The following is a 24,913-nucleotide window of genomic DNA, read 5'->3' as shown; positions in this document are numbered from 1 at the left end:
AAACAATTTTACAGGTTGGAAGATGGTGTGCTGGCAACGTATGATGAACATGAAGATTCAGTGTACAGAGTTGAGTGGTCAGCGGCAGATCCATGGACATTTGCATCACTCAGTTATGATGGGCGGCTTGTGATCAGTAAGGTACCTCGCAGTGTTAAATATAAGATATTGCTGTAGTTTTCTGTGACAGTAACTGTTCAATGTTATTTGTTAATGTAAGAAAAATAAAGAGTTATCATTAAAAATGAAATGATTTTTATTGATCATCCAAATAAAAGGTTATGAAGTACAAATCCAATGAACAAAAACCTTGGAAACAATCATCAGTGTGTTAAAAAAATGTAACAAAGATCAATATGTAATGAGTTGTTAGATACCTTATGAAAATACTACTAATCCAAAAACTGCAATATTTTTTTAATTAATATTTTTCTTATGGTGTTTTTGCCCACAGTATAATGCTGAGCCAGAGCATAAGTAGGTATAAAAGGTGTTTCAGGTGCTCAGGATGATTAAAAAACAGCAGCAGTAGCACCAGATAATTTATGATTTCCCATCCAGAGAATAGTAAGAGTATCAGGGAACTGACAGTATGTAAACATCTATCAATCTCTTCCATCTTTAATGCCTACAAAAAAGGAAAAATTATTTTTTTCTGGATATGAATGCTTCTGAACATATTCCTTGTCATCTCAGATATTAAAAACTACCACTTTGTAGTGTGCAAAAATTCCATGATCTCAAATGGACATTTGTCCAAGTTTCCCATATAAAGGTTGACCAACATGTTGCTAGGTGTGCAACATTCCAGCTAAATTGCTCCAATTTTTCACATGAAGTTTGATCAATATGTATCTGAATCTATAAATAACAAAAAGCAACTTTTAGGGGATATTAAGTACATTATTTCTTTGTTACTGTTTAACACTGGATATTACATATTAATAACTTTCCTTTTTTGAGGAGGGGTGGGGGCCATGAACCTGCCTAATATATAATTTTAAATATCCGATAGAAAAGGATGGATTGAAGTGTAATCTTCAGTTTCACTGCACACATCATCATATTCAGTTTTTGATTGATTGTAAGGCAACACAAGTATCCAATCTGCAACTAACCTGAAACATAATATTACTTCTCTCAGGTTCCACTCTGTTTGTCACCTACGCTCCACAATAATAACTACCACATCTGCTTTTGTTGCATGCGGCTGGCTGCTGCATACATGCTACGTGTGACAGGAGACCCTTTTTATTATTATTTTGAGCTTTTCCTCATTACAGAGGCTTATCTCCAACATAATAATTTACTCGGAAATTATAATACAAAGAATAAACCTTCTTAAACTATATTTTCAAAATATTCCTCCACGTGTTTCGATCTTGTGTGTCCTCTTCCTCTATGCCCATTCTCCTAATTGTGTGCTGTACACTTTGGAGCCAGGTGGTCATAGGTCATCCTCTTCGTCTTCTCTCCTCCGGTTCCCACTCCAGTATCAATTTTGGTATTCTGTCTTTCTCCATTCGTCATACATGCTCGTACCACTGTAATTTCTTCCTATCCATTATGTCATATTTCCATTCTCCTTATTATTTCGGTGTTCCTTATTTTGTCGATCTTCTACAGTAGTCCATCTCTAGAGCTTGTAATTTTTTAATGTGCTTCAGGTTAATTGTCCAGGTCTCCGTAAGACTGAGTTAAGCATTCTAATGACCTTCTGTCCGCTACTAATTCTTTTATTGATTTCTGACTCTGATTTTCCCTCAATTTCTAAAATGGATCCCAAATAACAGAAAGTGTTTATCTTTTTGATTTTCTTTCCTTCAATGTATAGCTCATCTAAATCATTAGTCAAGTATTCTGTTTTTTTGGTAATTAATCTTCAAACCCCAAGTTTTTTTATGCTACTGCTAACTGATTGCACATATAGTTAGCATCCTCCCCATCTTGTGCTATGACTACTTGATCATCAGCAAACAATAAATTATGTAGGTAAACTTCATCTCTCATTTCTAATCCCATACTATTACATTTACGAGACCATGTTCTAAGGTGAATATTTATATAGGTTTTAGATAATGATGCTGACATGGGACAGCCCTGTAAAAGGCCTTTGCTTGTTCTAAATTTCTGAGAAAGTTTATTACCAACTTTCACTTGGCAAATGTTATCTTTATACATCTGTTGTATTATTTTAATCAAGGAAGGCTTTGTGTTTGCCATATGTAGTGCTCTCCAAAGTAATTTTCTTGGAACAGTATCATACACTTTTTCTACATCTATGAAAATTAATCCTATGTTTCTCCAAAATCTGTCGTAATGTGAAAATGTGGTCTACACTTGATCTCCCAGCCGTGAATCCACATTGTTCTTCTTGGGTTCTAAGATTTTTTTTCCAGTTTGTTTTTAATAACTTTCGCGAAAATTCTCATTAATGTGTTTGTAACACAAAATCCTTGATAGTTTGAACAAATTTTGCGATCCCCTTTCTTAAATATGGTATTAATGTAACCTAGCTTAATCTCGTTGGGTATCGAATCTCCATGCATCATTTTGTTGAAGAGCTGTGTTATCAGTTTCACAATTTTGTCACCACCATATTTCAGGCACTCCAGATTGATATTGCCTGGTCCTGGTGATTTAGCATTCTTTCCTGTTCTCAACACCTGAAGTACTTCACTTTCTAAATTCTGGATCTCATAATCTTCATGTCCTTTTTCTTCCACTGTTCCTTCTTGTAGATATTCTTCCTTCTCCTCATTTAATAATTTTTGGAAATACTCTTCCCATTCCTTTTGTGTTATCAGTTGGAAATTGGTTTTGCTTTCCCGAATCCTAATTTGCTATTCACTTTGGCAAAAAAAATGAAGCATGGGAAAGAACATGTGCCATCCTTATTTATTCATCACTTCATTCTTCTTTTCCTTGTATATTGATCTTATTTCGTCTGATTTATCATTGAACCACTGAAGGGACGCATTTCGTTTTTCTCTAACAAGGGCCTCTATTTCCTCTTACCACCACTCTGCTGCACAGTTATGGTTGCTACCTTTTTTACCCAACACCTCTGTTGCTATGATTTTCACATTAGTTTTTACACAGTCATATATTTCCTCTGTACTGTATTATAAATAATTTATTATTTGTCACGTAAGTTATTTCTAATAAGCATAACATACACACTTAAAAAGAAAGTAAATAACTCTCATACATTAAACAAGGAGATGCTGAAACTGCCTCCCTTTGGTGTTCAAGCATTTCTTATACCTGCTTAGGAAATCACTCGTTACTTTCTGCAATTCCCTCTGAAATGGCAGCAATATCTTGACAAAAGATAGTTTCAACTTCATCTAAAGTGTGTGGCTTTGCTTTGTACACTCTCTCATTTAACATTACATAAATAGATCTTTTTCCTTTGACAGACACTCACTTCACTTTGATACTTGCATTGAACCACGTGCAGGCTGCGGGTTGGACACCCCTGCTGTAGAGGCTGAGCATCTTTAGGCAAGATGATAATCCTACCAATGGGTTGTAGGATGTGGTTAATTTTGCCTGTACTTCCACTCTGGAGTTGAACAATGGAAAATCCAGGATGGAATGTACCAATGTCATGTAGAGGAAGGCGAATGACGAAAACTAACTTCACTTAATGAAGGTTTATTCAGCACTTGCACATACAAGAGCATGGAGCGAACTGCCTCCAGCCAGGAATGTACTCGAACCAAATATAGAAATTAAAATTTTTCAGTTCAGGCGAGTTTTGAACTCGCGATCCTCCATACAACACTCTAGTATCATAACCACTACACTACGGCGACTGCGCCACTCATCTTCATCTGCGAAATTGCTCCCTCCTTAAGAGAACAGCGTCTTGGTGTTACGTCCTCCTAGTCCGGGAATGAGTCATTGGTCCTGCATACTCCAACTCCCGATGCCTGATGTTTGCCGTGGCGGTGATCTTCTTAGAACTTCCCTTGCCACTACATTCTTAGTTACTTTTCCGCTTGTTGCCTGTCGCTGGAGCTTCGAATTTACCCTGGGTTGCAGGATCCTTATAGGGTTTCATTCAAAGGACGTGGACCATATCTCTGATCTTTCGTCATCTTGTGTCGGGATCGAAATCTTCAACCTCATAAGTAACATCAGACAACTGTCTTACAACCTTATAAGGTCCAAGTAGTGCCTGAGGAGCTTCTTAGAGAGACCAACCTTCCGAACAGGGGTGAAGATCCAAACGAGGTCACCAGGCTGGCAGACAACAGGGCGATGGCTCGTGTCATACCTTCGGCGATCGTTTTCTTGAGCCTGCAGTGTGCGGAGTCAAGCTAACTGCCGAGCTTCCTCAGCTCTGGTTAACACCTGTCCGATGTAGTCGTCATCCACGTCATCAGGATGTAACGGAAACACAGTGTCCATCGTCGTAGTCGCCTGACGCCCATGCACCAGGGAAAATGGCGTAAATCCTGTGGTGTCTTGTTTGGCGGTGTTGTAGGCAAATGTCACATAAGGTAGCACCTCATTCCAGTTGCTCTGCTCAACATTGACAGCATGTCGGTCAAGATCTTATTACGCATACAGTAAGCCTGTTAGTTTGCAGATGGTAGGCAGTCGTCATGTGATGAGTAATGTTGCACCAACGGTTTATCTGTCAAGACATTCTATTGAAAAACTTTCCATCGATCTGTAATTAATGACCTTGGGGCACCGTGTTTTAATACAATGTCTTCTATGATGAATTTGGCTACCTCTATTGCTTCGGCTGTTTTTACGGCTTTTGTAATGGCATAGCGCATCAGATAATCAGAGCAAACAATAATCCATCTATTGCCACTAGCAGACATTGGAAATTGTCCAAGGAGGTCAATCCCAACACGCTGGAAAGGCGTTTTGGTATGAGTTGGCCAGGTGGTTTCTGAGGAACTGCCTTTCTCCTCCGGCACTCTCAACAGTGCGACACATAGTGACGGACACTCCTAAATAAACCTGGCCACAAAAATCTCTTGTGGATTCTATCGTACGTCTTAATAAATCATAAATGTCTGGCCTCAGGTGTGTAATGGAATTTCTGTAGAACATCTAAGCGCATGTGTTTAGGAATCACTGGTAGCCACCTCTTTCCAAACAGATCAAAGTTTTTCTTGCAAAGTAATCCAGTAACTACCTAAAATTGTCCTTTCACATCCTCTGACCGATTTAAGGCAAGCATAATTTGAGATATCTTGGCGTCCTCCTCCTGCTCATCAGAGAGATCCTGGAGTGCAGCAAGACAGTCACCATCTTCATCAAAGTTTTGATGGTCTTGCAGAGGTTTTCTTGGGAGACAGTCGGCATCTTTGTGTTTTCTTCCGCTTTTGTAGACTATGGTAATGTCATACTCTTGAAGACGTAGTGCCCACCTCGTGAGTCGTCCTGTTGGATCCTTAAGACCTGTCAACCAACAAAGTGAATGATAATCTGTAAGAACTGTGAATGGCCTTCCATAGAGATACTGTGGAAATTTGCACATGGCTTAGATCACAGCAAGACATTCTCTTTCTGTAGCTGAGTAGTTTCTCTCAGGTTTTGTAAGTGTCCTAGAAGCATAGGCTATAACCTTCTCTTTTCCATCCAAAATCTGCACCAGAACAGCACCGATCCCATACCCACTGGCATCTGTGTGTAGTTCTGTAGGTGCTCTTTCATCATACAGACCAAGTACAGGGTCAGTCTTCAGAGCTATTCGCAGCACATTGAAAGAATCTTGTTGAGCACCACCCCAGATAAATTAAGCATCGGCTTTTAACAACTCTTGGAGTGGCCTGGCTTTGATACAAAAGTCTTTGCTAAAACGATGGTAATAAGAACACAATCTGAGGAAGCTTCTCACATCTCTAATACTTTTAGGAATAGGAAATTCCCTTATAGCTCTCACCTTTTCTGGGTCTGGCCGCACACCTTCATTGACACAAGGTGCCCCAGTATATTGATTTCTTTTGCTCCAAAGATACACTTTCTTGGATTAAGTTTCAGTCTGGCTTGTTGGAGACAGTTAAGAACAGCCCTCAGTCTTTTTGTGTGTTCATCAAATGTATCTGAGAACACTGTAATGTCATTTAAATAACAAAGACACATCGTCCACTTCAGGTGCCTTAGAAGATTATCTATCATTCGTTCAAAAGTTGCTAGTGCATTACACAAACCAAACGGCATTACCTTGAACTCATACAGGCCCTCAAGGGTGATGAATGCAGTTTTCTCACAATCAGCCTCATCTACTTCGATTTGCCAGTATCCCGAGTACATGTCCAAGGTTGAGAAAACCTTAGCCCGCTTCAGACAATCTAGTGTATCGTCAATTCGTGGAAGAGGGTAAACATCCTTTTAAGCTTCCTGTAATCAACACAAAAGCGCCAACTGCCATCCTTCTTCCTGACGAGAACCACTGGTGACGATCATGGGCTCTGCAAAGGCTGAATGATGTCATTCTTCATCATTTTCTCTACCTCGTCACAAATTATTCGATGTTCCGTTGCTGAAACATGGTATGCTCTCTGGCTTATTGGTTGGTGGTATCCGATGCTTCACCGTCGATTTGTCTAATTTGCTCTTCACCTGTGGATTAGAGCATTCAGAGAACTCTTGAAGAATGGCAAGTAACTTCTTCTGTTGTTCCTTAGTGAGATCTGGTGATAGTCAAGCAAGAAGATCTTGTCTCATAGTGGTAGCGCTAATTTCACCCACAGACTCGGCATGGGTGGTTTCTATTACGCTCAGCTGTTCTGCAATTAACGGCTCAGCTTTTGCTACGCACATGCATCTTGGAAGAATCTGGGATTCTCAGCGACAGTTAACTGTCCACAAGTCACCAAATCCATTCTTAAACGAGATGACAGAGGCTGGGATGACCAAGTTATTCTTCAGTGGTATGCTTCTCTTACATTCCACTGCAAGACCAATGGGTTGATGCATGGCATGACACATGACAGCTACCTTTCTAGCGCTGACTGCAGGAATGATCACTTCATTCAGCACACATAGTCTCCACACACATGGATGTGTATTTTCCTGTCCACAGTATCTCACCTCATCTAGCACAATCTTTGAGCGGCCGTTCGCCAGGTGCCAGTCTTTCAATTTGATGCCACTTCAGCGACCCGCATTCAACGAAGATGATGATGAAGACAGCACAACACCCAGTCCCTGGGTGGAGAAAATTCCCCGATCCAGCCAGGAATCGAACCCGGGCCCAGAGGAGTGACAATCCATCACGCTGACCATTCAGCTACCAGGGGCGGAGATTTTTAGGATAAGGACACTCTTTGATACCACTCATTTTCTTAGGATTCGGCATAATACCGTCCAGCGTAATTATATGTCCTAGGAACTTCAGTTGACTTCTGGCGAATCTAGATTTCATTAAATTTACTGTTACTCCATACTCTAAGAATTTAGCAAATACTTTTTCAAGCAGATCGAGATGCTCCTCCCATGTTTTGGTACCGATCAATAAGTCGTCCACATACAAGGTAACTCTATCAAGCAAATACAGTGTCTAGCGCTGATATAAATACACCTCCACTAATATTTAGTCCAAATGGCATAACAGTGAACTGGCAACTTCTGCCCATAAAAATAAAAGCAGTATACTTTCGAGATTCAATAGAGATTTTCATTTGCCACTATGAACTTCTCATACCAAGGGATGTCAGGAAGCGGGCACCACAGCTTCTGAATTAACTCATCCAAATTCTCAGGTCTTGTCTGTACCAGTGTGATTATCTTGTTTATCTCTCTTGTGTCTAGAACTAATCTGACGTCACCATTCGCTTTTAGGACCTTCAAAAGAGGGCTACAATATTCAGAAGGAGAGAGCTCTATAATTCCCCACTCTAAAATTTTGTTAATTTTTTTTTCTTGACTGCCTCTCTCTTTGACTATAGAGCAAAATACGAAGTGCAATAAAAAGATTTGTGTGGATACGTCTTAATGTCGTATTCAAAACCTTTGATTGTTCTGGGACGTTTGCTAAATACGGGCAGATAATTATTTAACAAGCAACACATTTCTTCTCGTTGATTTCCACACAGGTATTCAGATTCAGAGATTTTCTCCTGAAGTGTAACTTTACTTATTTCTTCTCCAGTATATTCAATATAGAAAATATCACCAACTAAAATTACAGTCAATACCAATAAAGCTATCCATTAACTTCATGCAATACTGATATGGGACTATTTTGCCATTGATCATAGAGGCTATCAAAACATCGCCTTCGGAGTCCAAGGTACATGTTCCTTCTTTTAAATTGATGACTGCTCCTGCATTACACAAAAAATGTAGACCCCAAACACATGGTACAGTCATTTTTGGAACAACCAATAAGGTACTTTCTATTGAAGCCCCCCCCCCCCCCCCCCCCCCCCCCGCATTATAATGTTGACTCGTGCCTGCTTTGAGACCTTTTTGCAGTTTTGGACTAAATACTCCCTATACAATACATCCAGTAACAGGAAATGTGCTCCCCGACTAATTTGTTTAAAACAATCCTGCATCATTACGCTAATAGCTGCTCCAGTATCAATCAAAATTTCAACATAGATACCATTTATTACTGCTTGAACTACTGCCTGCAAAATTCATCCACACTTACTCGAAATGTAAGGTGTTTCTTCAATCAGTTCCTCCCTTAGACCCAAATCATCATCATACCTCAGTACATTCTACTTTAAAATGATGCCTGTCCTCCTCACCCTCTCCAATCATCCTAGGAAGGCTTTCGGTGACCGGTTCTAGTTTAATCATTTGGTAGATGTCTTATTCGGTGGTTTGTGTACTTCAATATGTACAGTATGGTCGGAATTTGGAAGTTGTTCCCTTCACGACTTTATTGCTCCGTTACCAAGTGGTATCGGTCCTCGTGATGGTTGTGCTTGTTGAGCTACATTTGCATCTACCCTTTTAACTTCAGGTGTTGAAGGATCTTTCCACAGTTGTATATTATCAGGATTGTCTTCTGGGTATACATCATGTCTGTGAGAATTACCATACTGATTATTCAAATCATTCTGTCTGAGTTTGCGATTTGGTTTTCCTGTACTAATCTGATTCACCTGATTATTATTATTTCCATAGGTTTCTTTAGTATAATAGGTGCTACGTTTCTGTTGCTGAATGAATGTATGTGATGTATTCTATACTCCAAATGAATAGGTCAATATTGGTATAGCATAAGTATTTATAGCTTTTGTCTTGTTTCTTGCTGTCAATTCTGTTTTCAGTATTTTTGTTAGTCTTTGTCTATATTTTTCTTTTAGTTCTTCTTTAATATTTGTACTATCTATTCCTATTTTTTGCCTGTATCCTAGATATTTATAGGCATCTGTTTTTTCCATCGTTTCTATGCAGTCGCTGTGGTTATCCAATAAGTAATCTTCTTGTTTAGTCTGTTTTCCCTTGACTATGCTATTTTTCTTACATTTATCTGTTCCGAAAGCCATATTTATATCTTTGCTGAATACTTCTGTTATCTTTAGTAATTGGCTGAGTTGCTGATTTGTTGCTGCCAGTAGTTTTAGATCATCCATGTACAGCAAATGTGTGATTTTGTGTTGGTATGTTCCAGTAATATTATATCCATAATTTGTATGATTTAGCATGTTGGATAGTGGGTTCAGAGCAAGGCAGAACCAGAAAGGACTTAATGAGTCTCCTTGGTATATTCCACACTTAATCTGTATTGGCTGTGACGTGATATTATTTGAATTTGTTTGGATATTAAGTGTGGTTTTCCAATTTTTCATTACTATGTTTAGGAACTGTATCAATTTAGGATCTACTTTGTATATTTCCAGTATCTGTAGTAACCATGAGTGGGGTACACTATCAAAAGCTTTTTGGTAATCAATGTATGCGTAGTGTAGCGACCTTTGTTTAGTTTTAGCTTGATATCTCACTATTATTATTATTATTATTATTAATAATAATATTACGTTGTGAGTTAGACATTTGATTATTATACCATACTTAGGCATCTTCTAGCATCATATCGATCAAATCGACCACAGACAGGAACTGTTCCACGTCATAGTCAGGGACATTTATAAGTTTCTCATGTATATGAATAGGTAATCTTCCTTTCAAAATATTTATCACTTCTCTATTGGAAACAGGATCATTCCAGTACCTCATTTTATTAATGTATTTCTTGAAATACTGTCTTAATGAACCTTGTTTACTATTATAAAATTCCAGTTGATACACCACCTTTCGTAGCCTCTCTTTTTTGCTACTCGACCAGTATTTCACTAAGAAAAGTTGTTCAAACTCTGCGCATGTATTGCAATTCTCACTTGCTTCTGTAGCCCACAGTGATGGTTCACCTGTGACCTTGGACACAATAAATTGAAGTCTATCATGTTCAGACCAACTGTGAGGAAAAATTGCTTAAAATTGTTGGCGAAAATTTTTTATGGTTATCATCTTTTGCAGTCAAAGAGGTAGGAAACTGTCTGCTTTTGAATATGCTTGTCTCAACCATTAAAGATGACAAGTACCTGCTTTGGACAAAAGTGTCATTTTCATTTCCATAACAGTCACAAAATTTATCGGGTGTATTACATTTTACTTCACTACAGGATTTATTACTCCTAAGCCTGTCTTCGGAATAGTTGTCGTTAATCAATACATTTCGTGAAGATTTTTGTTCTAATTCTGACAATTTACAATTCTTCAGTTACTTTATCTTTAACAGCCTGAAACTCACTAGTAAGTAACTTGATACGTTCATCATTTGCCATCTGTTTTTCCTTAACTACCCCAGCTTGTTTCAACTTGAGAGTGGTACTGACTTTCTCTTCGATTTCCTTATTTTTAACTTCCATCCACTCAGAAAGATCATCATTTAATTTTTTAGTTTGGTCCCTTAAATATTTATCTATGCCCATGCAAGTGTTTATTTCGAATTCTGGCATCTTTTTAGACAGATCCTCAATTTGCACATTAGCCTTCAAGTAACTACTTTCACAGTTACAGATTTTATCTGACAAATCACTATGCCCTTTAGAAATAGTTTCGCATTTATTCTCCATCCCATTAATTTTACCCATAAATTCGGTGTGTAGATTACTCATATCCATAGAAACTTTTATTTCTAATTCACTAAATTTAGTATTTCATGGTTCATTCCCACTCTACTTTTAAGTTCTCGTATTTCTCATTTAATAGTCTATTATCGTATTTAAGTGACTCGAACTTGTTGTCAAATTTTTCATTGAGTAAACCCATTTAGGGGTTGAATTTTTCAGTTTGGGGATCAAACTTAGTATCAAACTTATCATTTAAACATGGCATATTCTCAGTTAACTGACGCTGCACACTCGCCATGAATTTAATAACATCTTTCAGCTCTGTAACATTTGATGTAAGACTCACACTTTCCTTTTTAACTTCGGTATTTATAGATTCCTGTAGATTACTATTTCTACTTGTACTCAGGTCTGCTTCTACTGTCACCTCCACATCAATGATATTACTATCACTTAAATTATGTGATTACTTTTGGTACACTTTCACCAAGGTTTTCTTGACTCAAATTATGCGATTGCGGGTCTATAATTGGTTCCCTAGTTACCTCCTCATGAAGATTATATCCACTTTCACTTCCCTCACCTGTCACTTACAAACTCTGGGTTGCATTATCTCGCGCTCTCCTTGTTTGGGTATACATTTTTCCTAATACATTTATACACAGTTACACTACTGGCCATTAAAATTGCTACACCACGAAGATAACATGCTACAGATGCGAAATTTAACCGACAGGAAGAAGATGCTGTGATATGCAAATGATTAGTTTTTCAGAGCATTCACACAAGGTTGGCGCAAGTGGTGACACCTACAATGTGCTGACATGAGGAATGTTTCCAACCGACTTCTCATACACAAACAGCAGTTGACCGGCGTTGCCTGGTGAAATGTTGTTGTGATGCCTCGTGCAAGGAGGAGAAATGCGTACCATCATGTTTCCAACTTTGATAAAGGTCAGATTGTAGCCTATCGCGATTGCGGTTTATCATATCGCGACATTGCTGCTCGTGTTGGTCAAGATCCACTGACTGTTGGCAGAATATGGAATCAGTGAGTTCAGGAGGGTAATATGGAACAACATGCTGGATCCCAAAGACCTCGTATCACTAGCAGTCGAGATGACAAGCATCTTATCCGCATGGCTGTAATGGATCGTGCAACCACGTCTTGATCCCTGAGTCAACAGGTGGGGGTGTTTGCAAGACAACAACCATCTGCACGAACAATTCGAAGATGTTTGCAGCAACATGGACTATCAGCTCGGAGACCATGGCAGCGGTTACCATTGACGCTGCATCACAGACAGGAGCGCCTGCGATGGTGTACACAACGACGAACCTGGGTACACAAATGGCAAAACGTTGTTTTTTCAGATGAATCCAGGTTCTGTTTACAGCATCATGGTGGTCACATCCGTGTTAGGCAACATCGGAGTGAACGCACATTGGAAAAGTGTATTCGTCATTGCCATACTGGCGTTATCACTCGGTGTGATGGTATGGGGTGCCATTGCTTATGCATCTCGGTCACCTACATCTACATCTACATTTATACTCCGCAAGCCACCCAAAGGTGTGTGGCGGAGGGCATTTTACGTGCCACTGTCATTACCTCCCTTTCCTGTTCCAGTCGCGTATGGTTCACGGGAAGAACGACTGTCTGAAAGCCTCCGTGCGCGCTCTAATCTCTCTAATTTTACATTAGTGATCTCCTCGGGAGGTATAAGTAGGGGGAAGCAATATATTCGATACCTCATCCAGAAACGCACCCTCTCGAAACCTGGCGAGCAATCTACACCGCGATGCAGAGCGCCTCTCTTGCAGAGTCTGCCACATGAGTTTATTAAACATCTCCGTAACGCTATCACGGTTACCAAATAACCCTGTGACGAAACGCGCCGCTCTTCTTTGGATCTTCTCTATCTCCTCCGTCAAACCGATCTGGTACGGATCCCACACTGATGAGCAATACTCAAGTATAGGTCGAACGAGAGTTTTGTAAGCCACCTCCTTTGTTGATGGACTACATTTTCTAAGCACTCTCCCAATGAATTTCAACCTGGTACCCGCCTTACCAACAATTAATTTTATATGATCATTCCATTTCAAATCGTTCCGCACGCATACTCCCAGATATTTTACAGAAGTAACTGCTACCAGTGTTTGTTCCGCTATCATATAATCATGCAATAAAGGATCCTTCTTTCTATGTATTCGCAATACATTACATTTGTCTATGTTAAGGGACAGTTGCCACTCCCTGCACCAGGTGCCTATCCGCTGCAGATCTTCCTGCATTTTGTTACAATTTTCTAATGCTGCAACTTCTCTGTATACTACAGCATCATCCGCGAAAAGCCGCATGGAACTTCCGACACTATCTACTAGGTCATTTATATATATTGTGAAAAGCAATGGTCCCATAACACTCCCCTGTGGCACGCCAGAGGTTACTTTAACGTCTGTAGACGTCTCTGCATTGATAACAATATGCTGTGTTCTGTTTGCTAAAAACTCTTCAATCCAGCCACACAGCTGGTCTGATATTCCGTAGGCTCTTACTTTGTTTATCAGGCGACAGTGCGGAACTGTATCGAATGCCTTCCGGAAGTCAAGAAAAATAGCATCTACCTGGGAGCCTGTATCTAGTATTTTCTGGGTCTCATGAACAAATAAAGCGAGTTGGGTTTCACACGATCGCTGTTTCCGGAATCCATGTTGATTCCTACATAGTAGATTCTTGGTTTCCAAAAACGGCATGATACTCGAGCAAAAAACATGTTCTAAAATTCTACAACAGATCGACGTCAGAGATATAGGTCTATAGTTTTGTGCAACTGCTCGACGACCCTTCTTGAAGACTGGGACTACCTGTGCTCTTTTCCAATCATTTGGAACCCTCCGTTCCTCTAGAGACTTGCGGTACACGGCTGTTAGAAGGGGGGCAAGTTCTTTCGCGTACTCTGTGTAGAATCGAATTGGTATCCCGTCAGGTCCAGTGGACTTTCCTCTATTGAGTGATTCCAGTTGCTTTTCTATTCCTTGGACACTTATTTTGATGTCAGCCATTTTTTCGTTTGTGCGAGGATTTAGAGAAGGAATTGCAGTGCGGTCTTCCTCTGTGAACAGCTTTGGAAAAAGGTGTTTAGTATTTCAGCTTTACGCGCGTCATCCTCTGTTTCAATGCCATTATCATCCCGGAGTGTCTGGATATGCTGTTTCGAGCCACTTACTGATTTAACGTAAGACCAGAACTTCCTAGGATTTTCTGTCAAGTCGGTACATAGAATTTTACTTTCGAATTCACTGAACGCTTCACGCATAGCCCTCCTTACGCTAACTTTGACATCGTTTAGCTTCTGTTTGTCTGAGAGGTTTTGGCTGTGTTTGAACTTGGAGTGAAGCTCTCTTTGCTTTCGCAGTAGTTTCCTAACTTTGTTGTTGTACCACGGTGGGTTTTTCCCGTCCCTCACAGTTTTACTCGGCACGTACCTGTCTAAAACGCATTTTACGATTGCCTTGAACTTTTTCCATAAACACTCAACATTGTCAGTGTCGGAACAGAAATTTTCGTTTTGATCTGTTAGGTAGTCTGAAATCTGCCTTCTATTACTCTTACTAAACAGATAAACCTTCCTCCCTTTTTTTATATTCCTATTAACTTCCATATTCAGGGATGCTGCAACGGCCTTATGATCACTGATTCCCTGTTCTGCACTTAAAGAGTCGAAAAGTTCGGGTCTGTTTGTTATCAGTAGGTCCAAGATGTTATCTCCACGAGTCGGTTCTCTGTTTCATTGCTCGAGGTAATTTTCGGATAGTGCACTCAGTATAATGTCACTCGATGCTCTGTCCCTACCACCCGTCCTAAACATCTGAGTGTCCCAGTCTATATCTGGTAAATTGAAATCTCCACCTAAGACTATAACATGCTGAGAAAATTTATGTGAAATGTATTCCAAATTTTCTCTCAGTTGTTCTGCCACTAATGCTGCTGAGTCGGGAGGTCGGTCAAAGGAGCCAATTATTAACCTAGCTCGGTTGTTGAGTGTAGCCTCCACCCATAATAATTCACAGGAACTATCCACTTCTACTTCACTACAGGATAAACTACTACTAACAGCAATGAACACTCCACCACCGGTTGCATGCAATCTATCCTTTCTAAACACCGTCTGTACCTTTGTAAAAATTTCGGCAGAATTTATCTCTGGCTTAAGCCAGCTTTCTGTACCTATAATGATTTCAGCTTCGGTGCTTTCTATCAGCGCTTGAAGTTCTGGTACTTTACCAATGCAGCTTCGACAGTTGACAATTACAATTCCGATTGCTGCTTGGTCCCCGCATGTCCTGACTTTGTCCCGCACCCGTTGAGGCTGTTGCCCTTTCTGTACTTGCCCAAGGCCATCTAACCTAAAAAACCGCCCAGCCCACGCCACACAACCCCTGCTACCCGTGTAGCCGCTTGTTGCGTGTAGTGGACTCCTGACCTATCCAGCGGAACCCGAAACCCCACCACCCTATGGCGCAAGTCGAGGAATCTGCAGCCCACACGGTCGCAGAACCGTCTCAGCCTCTGATTCAGACCCTCCACTCGGCTCTGTACCAAAGGTCCGCAGTCAATCCTGTCGACGATGCTGCAGATGGTGAGTTCTGCTTTCATCCCTCTAGCGAGACTGGCAGTCTTCACCAAATCAGATAGCCGCCGGAAGCCAGAGAGGATTTCCTCCGATCCATAGCGACACACATCATTGGTGCCGACATGAGCGACCACCTGCAGATGGGTGCACCCTGTACCCTTCATGGCATCCGGAAGGACCCTTTCCACATCTGGAATGACTCCCCCCGGTATGCACACGGAGTGCACATCTTGTTCACATTGACGGCACTTTGAACAGTGGACATTACATTTCAGATGTGTTACGACCCAAGACTCTACCCTTCATTCGATCCCTGTGAAACCCCATTTCAGCAGGATAATGCATGACTGCATGTTGCAGGTCCTGTATGGGCCTTTCTGATTCAGAAAATGTTCGACTGCTGCCCTGGCCAGCACATTCTCCAGATCTCTCACCAATGGTGGCCGAGCAACTGGCTCGTCACAATACGCCAGTCACTACTCTTGATGAACTGTGGCATTGTGTTGAAGCTGCATAGGCAGCTGTACCTGTACACGCCATCCAAGCTCTGTTGGACACAATGCCCAGGCATATCAAGGCCGTTATTACAGCCAGAGGTGGTTGTTTTGGGTACTGATTTCTCAGGATCTATGCACCCAAATTGCGTGAAAATGTAATCACATGTCAGTTCTAGTATAATATATTTGTCCAATGAATACCCGTTTATCATCTGCATTTCTTCTTGGTGTAGCAATTTTAATGGCCAGTAGTGTAAAATATCAATATCAACTCAAAATATACTTTCACCAACATAGAACTGGTCTTTTATACTAAGGCTATCCTACTCATAACTGTGAGTATCTCACTTTAGCTGTGAGTACTTATCCTTTCCAATGGGTCGAAGTTCGTGCCTTGGGCCTGAAGTTGTTAGTATATCCTTTTCAAGCCCCAAGTTGCGGCACCAAATATACTGATGCCTCTTCTTTAGTCTTTTTCTTCTTCTTGTTTATCCCAGCTTCTTGTTAAGAGACACTATACAACAAGTTCCATAGTAGTGTAGGACAATCAATGAAGTTACACAACAGTTAAATTATTTAATTTTGAAACTGCTGTTTTATTGGCACTTATGGAAAGAAAAACACTCTCATGCGGTCAGCAAACTTTGTGTAATATTTTGTGTGTGTAATGGGCCTTAATACGTCGCAAATCGTTCTAATAAATTAATTAAGCTGCTTTACAGTGTTGCTAGGCAACGTAATCAACAAGGTGATACGTGACTCAATTAAAACTGGAACTCGATATTTTGAATAAACTTTCAGTTCTTTATTCTTGTCCCAACATTAATTTCCAACTTTGTGCATTAAGTCCAAATGCATTTGCAACTAATGTACATGAGCTCGATCACGCATTGCCATGTAACGTATTTCAAATTGAGTGCGTAGGTTTCAGTTTTCCCTAATGGGCTAAATGACTCTTTTGTAATAACGTGATGTGTCTATCTCATGTAAATTTTAAATGAAACTGGATTAACTCTCCACTCGGGTCAAGATCACAAAAAAAAAAAAAAAAAAAAAAATTCCACCACATAGGTCACCGAACTGTACACGCGCACTTTTAGCACTCTAAGTGATAACTTGTCTCAGAGTAAAAGCCACACATAAATCCACACTTTTTGTTTAAGCATATGAAATTCAAAACACATTTATATTAAACAAATAAATTATGGCATGTAATTACTAATTAAACACTTCCGATTCTGAATAAACTTCAAGAACTCGTATTTCATAATCAACAAAATTTAATCGCCTGAGAGAAATTATTAGTTTGCTAAAACGGATTCAGATTACAGTCAACTCGCATCTCAATGATGATGTCATGAATCGACACTTGCTTAGAATGAATGAAATACCTGTACTGAAAATACTGTCCATCGAGTAATTTACTGACTTTTATAACAAATTTGGTACCCCTTGCATCACTACACTTCCATGTTAAAGCGATTGCATAGGCTTTTTCCCTAGATAATTTTGTTAACAATGTGAATAAATTCTCTCTCTCTCTATTCATTTAGTCGGTTCCGACTCTTCGTGACCCCATGAACCAAATCACGCCACTTTTTCCTGTCTTGCACTTTCTCCCGTAGACCTTCCAGGTTGGAACACATTGCTTCTGTGATGCCATCGATCCATCTCATCCTCTGATGTCCTCTTCTTCTAGTTCCTTCAATCTTCCCCAGTATTAATGTTTTTTCCAGTGAGGCATGTCTTCGCATTGTGTGTCCAAAGTAGGTCAGCTTTTGTTTTAACATTAGACCTTCCAGGGAGAAATCTGGTTTTATTTGCTCCAATATTGATCTGTTGGTTCTCTTTGCAGTCCATGGAACTCTAAGAAGTTTCCTCCAACACCACAATTCGAAGGAGTCAATTCTACGCCATTCAGCCTTTCTAATGGTCCAGGTCTCACATCCATACATCACAACTGGAAAGACCATAGCCCTCACAATACGGATCTTTGTTGCTAGTGTTATATCTCTGGACCTTATAACCTTGTCAAGGTTTGACATCGCCTGTCTACCGAGCAACAGCCATCTCCGGATTTCATGGCTGCAGTCGCCGTCAGCAGAGATCTGGGAACCGAGATAACTGAATGTGGTCACTACCTCCATGGTTTCTACAGCTATATTCCACGAATTGGTAGGTGTAGTTGCCATAATTTTCGTTTTCTTCACATTCAGCATAAGACCGGCCTTTTCACTTTCGTCTTTCACCTTCAGTAAGAGTGTTCTCAATTCTTCTTCACTTTCTGCCAACAGGATCGTATCACCCGCGTACCTGAGGTTGTTTACATTTATTCCAGCTAATTTAATTCCTGTTAGCTGGAATAAATTATAATTATGTTATTACTATGTAAAAAGGCACTGGAGACCATGCATTCCTTACACAAAAAATATTCTGTAAATATTCCCCAACAACCTTCAAAATTTTGTTGTTTCAACTTCATATTCAACATCGTTCTTAGTAGCTTCATTCTTGTTTGGCAGGCGAGAAGTAAATGCTCATCTTTTGTGGTACAGGGGTCAGATTTTTAAGATTAACAGGCTTACATCAATTTGGACATAGGTCCAAGTACACCTTATTTGTTGATGAAATGTGAGGTTTTAATGTTAACAAATACTGGATTACAAAATGATTGCTTATTTTTCTAAGCTATTTAAAAATTACTCAAAAACAGTGTACATGGCTCATTTAAAATGAAACAGTTTTCATGTACACTGGGCAACACAATTAGAGGGCCACTTTTTTGAGACCCCATCATTTTCTTCCACTGTTACACAGTGGCTCAAAGGTGCCTACAACCTTCCTCTGTAATGGTGCAAAAGTGTGGCACCCTGTGACATCACCCTTGGGCTCAGTGATGCTTCAGACAGCACAATGTCAACACATACAGAAAATCAGCCAGAGCTCAGAAGCTTGAGATGGAATGTGGGTTAAAGATGTCACATTGGCACCAAATTCACCACAACTCTGCCCAATGCCATTATATATGTGTCCCACAATGGGAAGATCATCACACTCTCACTTACACACATCTCATCCCTTCTCTTTTTTCCCCTGCGATGGAGGTCAGAACCGTGACACCTAGTGTCGAAATCATGGGGTTTTTTCGTGTGCGGCAGAGCAAATCATAACAGACACACCACCACTTTGAATCGACATGAAAAAGACTCTGGAGGTGGCACAGAGGATGTCCATGAGACCACAATTCACGGTTAGAACCGACAGTCTGCAGTGTGATTTCTAGCACAACAATGTGCTTGACTGTCTTAGTCAATGCTGATACCCCTCTGCTACTGTACAATTCAACCCTTCTCTAAGGACATTGTGCGGCTGCAGTTCCATTGAACGTGACTGACCTCTTAGGAGTGGAGTGCAACTGCAATTTTTCTGTCCAAACTCATTCAATACACAGAAGAGTGCGGCATTGAGACGCAAGTGAATAAAAGAGCAAAGGGTCCCTCTAAGACCACAACCCCCCCCCCCCTCCCTAAATGTTTGGGAACACCCTCACAACCACCCATGCACCTGTAATGGACAGCTGAAAAATGCTCCTGTACAGAGACATGCATACACTTATGACTCCATGCTGGCAGGATAAGCAATCCTAACAAAACAACCTCAGCTGAGTTGTCACCACACCACTGCATTACTGCCTGCAGGCCACATGGGAAATCTGCAGGGTGCCAAAAGTGTTGCCTATCCCACTGTTGCACAGTCATTGGTCTCTGTACGAGGACATTTTGAAACTGCTGAACAAAATTCCATGGCTCAAACTTACGGGTTTCTTAGTTTTATTCCTGTAAGCGTCAATGTTGAACCCCATCCCCATTGTGATCTCGCCAAAGGATTATGTGAAACAGGAGGACTGGAAAAGCATAAACACTCTTTGGTGCTTCGTATAACATTCAAATTTTGTCCAATGGTTTTGAATGTTCCTTTGTGGTTCCGTCTAGTATATAAAAATAAAAACTGCGGTCACACTTCTGTCCCAAAGAGATCAAGTCACATTCATGTCCTTGGGGGGCGGGGGGGGGGGGGGGGGGGCCAACGTGTCTAAGGTTGTCAAGAACATCATTCTGTTACACATTACACTGGAAACTGTCAGTTTCAAACACAAAATGAGTGTAAATGAATGACCCACAGAAAGTGGCGACTTCATTGATGACAACTGTGCCATCTCCTAAGGCCATTACACAGTGATTCTGAGTGTGTTTGGAATGTTTTCCTTGGCAACCCATACGAAAACTGTGAGATTTTAACACAGGGTATTGTGGTTCCATCACAGAGGTGTCAAGAGAAGGGGTGAGAGGTGAGTAAGGGGGAGTGTGACGATCTTTCCATCAAGTGACACATAGGCGGTGGGCTTGGGCAGAGCTGCAGCAAAAATTTGGTGCCATTGTCACACCATTAACCCACATTACACCTCATATGAACTTCTGAGCTTTGGTCTTTCTTCCATGCATGTCAACACCTTGCTGTCTGAAGCATTGCTGTGCCCAAGGGTGATGTTGCAGGGCACCACACTATTGCATCATTACTAAACTTCATGAAATGATAGGATCCCAAACTTTTCCTGCGCAGTGCATTTAGCAACCAATGTTAATGATTATTTGCAGTCTAGCAAAAACGTGCAGTGATGTTCCTCATATTAACAGTACAGATAGTTTGATAATCTACGCTATTATGTACACAGCCTGACAAAAAAAGTGAAGCACCCAGAAGCAGAGGAGGAGATGAAATAAACTTCACAGGTTGAGAGGGTATGTGATACTATTTTAGTGGTTACAAGTGCCAGTCAAATTTACAAAGAACTTAACTGTATGAGCCCACTTACCAATATGAATTAGATCCTCTCTGGCCTCAACTTCACAGGTTGAGAGGGTATGTGATGCTATTTTAGTGATTACAAGTGCCAGTCAAATTTACGAAGAACTTAACTGTATGAGCCCACTTACCAATATGAATTAGATCCTCTCTGGCCTCGGCGCATGCATTGATTCAGTTGGGAAGGGTACCATGAAGGCATTGCATCTGCTCCTGAGGTAAGCTGGCCCACAGCTGTATCCTAGATACTGGCACTGGAATGGAGTTGACATCCAAGCTGGTCCCACACACGTTCTATTAGGGACAGATCTGGAAATCTTGCTGGCCTCAACATCACACAGACCATTCATAGAAAACATACCACGTGTGGACAGCACTGTCTGTTGAAAAATGGCAGTACGATACTGTTGCATGAAAGGTAACAGATGAGGACGCAGGATGTCCATGATGTAATGGTGTGCTGTCAGAGTTTCCTCAATCACTACCAACTGTGACCTGAAGTCATAACCAATGGCTCCCTACACAATGACACCAGGAGTAAAACTGCTGTGCCTCTCCAAAACATTCTAAGAAAATGAGCTCTCCCCATGGCTGCCGCCATACTCTGTGACGACGGTTGTCCGATGTAGTGCAGAACCGTGATTCATCACTGAACACACTGGCACCATTCATCAGTAGTCCATGCTTCCCAGTCACAGCATCACTCCAAACACAGCCATTTGTGTTGTGGTGTTCAAGGCAGCCTACACACATAACACTAATTCCATAGTCTGGCTGCTGCTAGTCTCCAACCAACTGTGTGGGATGACACAGAATGCTGCAAACACTTCATTACTTATTCTTGGATGGCAGGTACAAATGTGAAGGGGTTATAAGGTACTTGGAGCACAATATGGCAAACCTCCCATGTATCTGTCACACATAGTGAAGCAGAACAATTGTTGTTGGGTATGTCTACTCTCATGTTCCCATGCAATCCAATTTCAGTCCACTGTCATATCTGAGTTCCTCACCAATTTGGATATCACAAGATTCAACCAGCCAGCCAAATGGAGACCCACAATGAAGTCACTTTCAAACCCTATGAGATGCTGATAATGCTTTCTCACACGAGTATGTTGCAATTCTGTGTCCTTCATAGTGATCACTTAACATCAGACATTGCTCACACCTCTTATTTACTCTACTAGGCCTTATAACAACACTAAACATGAACAACACTAATGCACTTTGGTGGATGTTCTATGTGTCACAAAGAATCGCAACTCTATAATCATTCACACACCTGGCTATTGTGTGTAAGCATATGAAGTTACATTGATATCTGATCATATCTTATAGGTGTTTCACTTTTTTGCCATGCAGTGTATTAACGTGCTACATTTGTCACTGCACAACTATGCTACAAACTGCCATTAAGATATCACGGTTAGCAAAACACACACAAATTTTGATGTCCAAGTCTGGGTTCTTCTATCGATCAGCAGCAGAGTGGTGCAATTTAAATTTGCAATCCATGTTCCTTGTGTTATTCTTGGAATTACAATATGCAGCTTTGATTTCTTAATTTCTTCTTGCATAATTTATCCATTATATTTGTTTACCAAGTAATAAACAGTTGCAGGATTTAGTATGCCCTGAAGTTTTGTAACTGAAAAATTTTAACTGTAATATAATCAAGTAGATGATATGAATATAATAGAGGGAAACATTCCACATGGGAAAAATATATCTAAAAACAAAGATAATGTGACTTACCAAACGAAAGTGCTGGCACGTCGATAGACACACAAACAAACACAAATATACGCACAAAATTCTAGCTTTGGCAACCAACGGTTGCTTCATCAGGAAAGAGGGAAGGAGAGGGAAAGACGAAAGGATGTGGGTTTTAAAGGAGAGGGTAAGGAGTCATTCCAGTCCTGGGAGCGGAAAGACTTACCTTAGGGGGGAAAAAAGGACGGGTATACACTCGCGCACACACACACACACACACACACACATCCATCCACACATATACAGACACAAGCAGACTAAGGCCTTTTAATATGTCTGCTTGTGTCTGTGTGTGTGTGTGTGTGTGTGTGTGTGTGTGTGTGTATACCCGTCCTTTTTTCCCCCTAAGGTAAGTCTTTCCGCTCCCGGGATTGGAATGACTCCTTACCCTCTCCTTTAAAACACACATCCTTTCATCTTTCCCTCTCCTTCCCTCTTTCCTGACGAAGCAACCGTTGGTTGCGAAAACTAGAATTTTGTGTGTATATTTGTGTTTGTTTGTGTGTCTATCGACGTGCCAGCACTTTCGTTTGGTAAGTCACATCATCTTTGTTTTTAGATATATAACCAAGTAGGTTAGGCAAAACTGTCTATCATCATATGACAGGAGAAATGACAGCATTTTTAACACTGGCGGTAATTAGCAACTTACCTATACTTTTGAGAGGCACAACCAATGTTCTGGGACTTCCAAATGATTATATCTCTTATTTGGGGATGAGCCTGGGACCTCATAAGGCAGATGCCATGAACCATCATGATGATGCTGAGCAAATGGGTGGAATGGCAATGGCTCCTGCATAAAAAGTTATACATGCATTATTTTTTAAATAATTAAGAATTTCTGTCCCATCATAATAAAATTAGGAATTATCACATAAATACACTGATAAGACAAAACATTATGACTACCTGATCGACAATGTGTCAGTTCACCTTTTGAATGCAATACAGACACAATTATGTCTGGCCAGGATTTGATAAGTACTTGATAGGTTTCCAGAGGCACTGCAACAGACGTTGATGCGCAGGTCACAATTCTCATAAATTACATGTTGATGGTTTGTGGACTTGGAGCTAGTGCCTGATGGAGTCCCAGATGTATTCAACCAGATTCTGACATGCCTCCTCCTCCATCATTGTCTCCTATCGTCTGCACTTCAGGTGGGTCTCTCTCATCCTTCCTTTTTAACATTCCCTGGCCTTTTCCTCTTTTCTTCCTGACAAAGGAACTGTTCATTCTGAAAGGTAGGTAATGTGCCCTTTTACTTTTACACAGGGTGATTTTTCCTCCGTGTACAAACTCTTGGTATTGATCGATGACAGGATACAGAACAAAAAAAGGTGTAATGAACTTATGTCCAGAAATGCATGGTTTCCATGCTAGAGACCATTTATTCGATCGTACGTTGTTACAGAAACTGTGGTCCAATAAGCACTGTACCATGCAGCCGTAGTTGCAGAATGCATGGTTTCCTCCTAGAGGGTGGTATTATTCCTTATATGTCCTGCCACAGTAATTGGTAATGTTACGTCCGATTCACTTTTCTTGCTGACTCACCTTGTAGTGGATATGATACAGTGTTGTACACAATGGTCCTGTATTCAAATTTATAGCTTGCCGACATGGTGTTTACTTATGGAAAGGCAAATGGAAACGGGCGGCAGGCAGGTTGTATCAGGAGACCTATCCCCACCGACAACCACCACAGCATTCAATGTTTGCAACAGTGTTTCACCATTTGTCTGAGACAGGGTCATTTCAGGAAGCAAGAAATCGTCAAGGATCTACCCGAAATGTTCAGACACCAGACTTGGAGGAAAATATGACTAACACTGTGGAAGGTAGTTGGCCTGACAGTACAGGGTAAGCCAACTATTACTACCCTTATCACTTACAGTGTGTGTGGGGCTTACTAGCCACAGACTTTCCATATCTGGAGCAGTTTTGTCACTGGGTTTCTTCACCCGGTAACCATGACTCTGGGATTTGTGTCATCCATCCTATTCACAGATGAGGCCATCTTAATGCGGAGTGGTATCTTCAACTTTCATAACAGTCATCTGTGGG

General features: G+C 40.7%; 2 protein-coding genes across 11 annotated transcripts in view; one reads left to right on the top strand and one right to left on the bottom strand.

Moving 5' to 3' along the window:
• The window catches only part of LOC126416753 (EARP-interacting protein homolog), a 50,176-nt gene extending 49,934 nt beyond the window's left edge, over nt 1-242 (top strand). For 2 of the 3 annotated variants that reach the window (XM_050084594.1, XM_050084595.1), the window contains exon 8: nt 15-240. In XM_050084594.1, coding sequence (XP_049940551.1) covers nt 15-177 — 163 coding nt within the window. In that variant the 3' untranslated portion in view covers nt 178-240. Of the gene's footprint in view, nt 1-14 lie in introns of all 3 variants that reach the window. The other variant, XM_050084596.1, reaches the window with a different exon arrangement.
• LOC126416751 (mitochondrial ribonuclease P catalytic subunit) overlaps nt 1-24,913 on the bottom strand; it is a 136,148-nt gene that overhangs the window by 22,013 nt on the left and 89,222 nt on the right. For all 8 annotated transcript variants that reach the window (XR_007575512.1, XR_007575514.1, XR_007575513.1 and 5 more), the window contains exon 9: nt 23,495-23,638. Coding sequence is in view for 4 of the 8 variants with exons in the window: in XM_050084593.1 (XP_049940550.1) it covers nt 23,495-23,638 (144 nt within the window). In the remaining 4 variants the exon portion in view is untranslated. The remainder of the gene's footprint in view (nt 1-23,494; nt 23,639-24,913) is intronic.

The sequence above is a fragment of the Schistocerca serialis genome, chromosome 8 (genome assembly GCF_023864345.2).
Source record: "Schistocerca serialis cubense isolate TAMUIC-IGC-003099 chromosome 8, iqSchSeri2.2, whole genome shotgun sequence".
Classification (NCBI taxonomy): domain Eukaryota; kingdom Metazoa; phylum Arthropoda; class Insecta; order Orthoptera; family Acrididae; genus Schistocerca; species Schistocerca serialis.
Note: the sequence above shows the minus strand (reverse complement) of the source record. Positions and strands in the feature narration are given on the sequence as shown.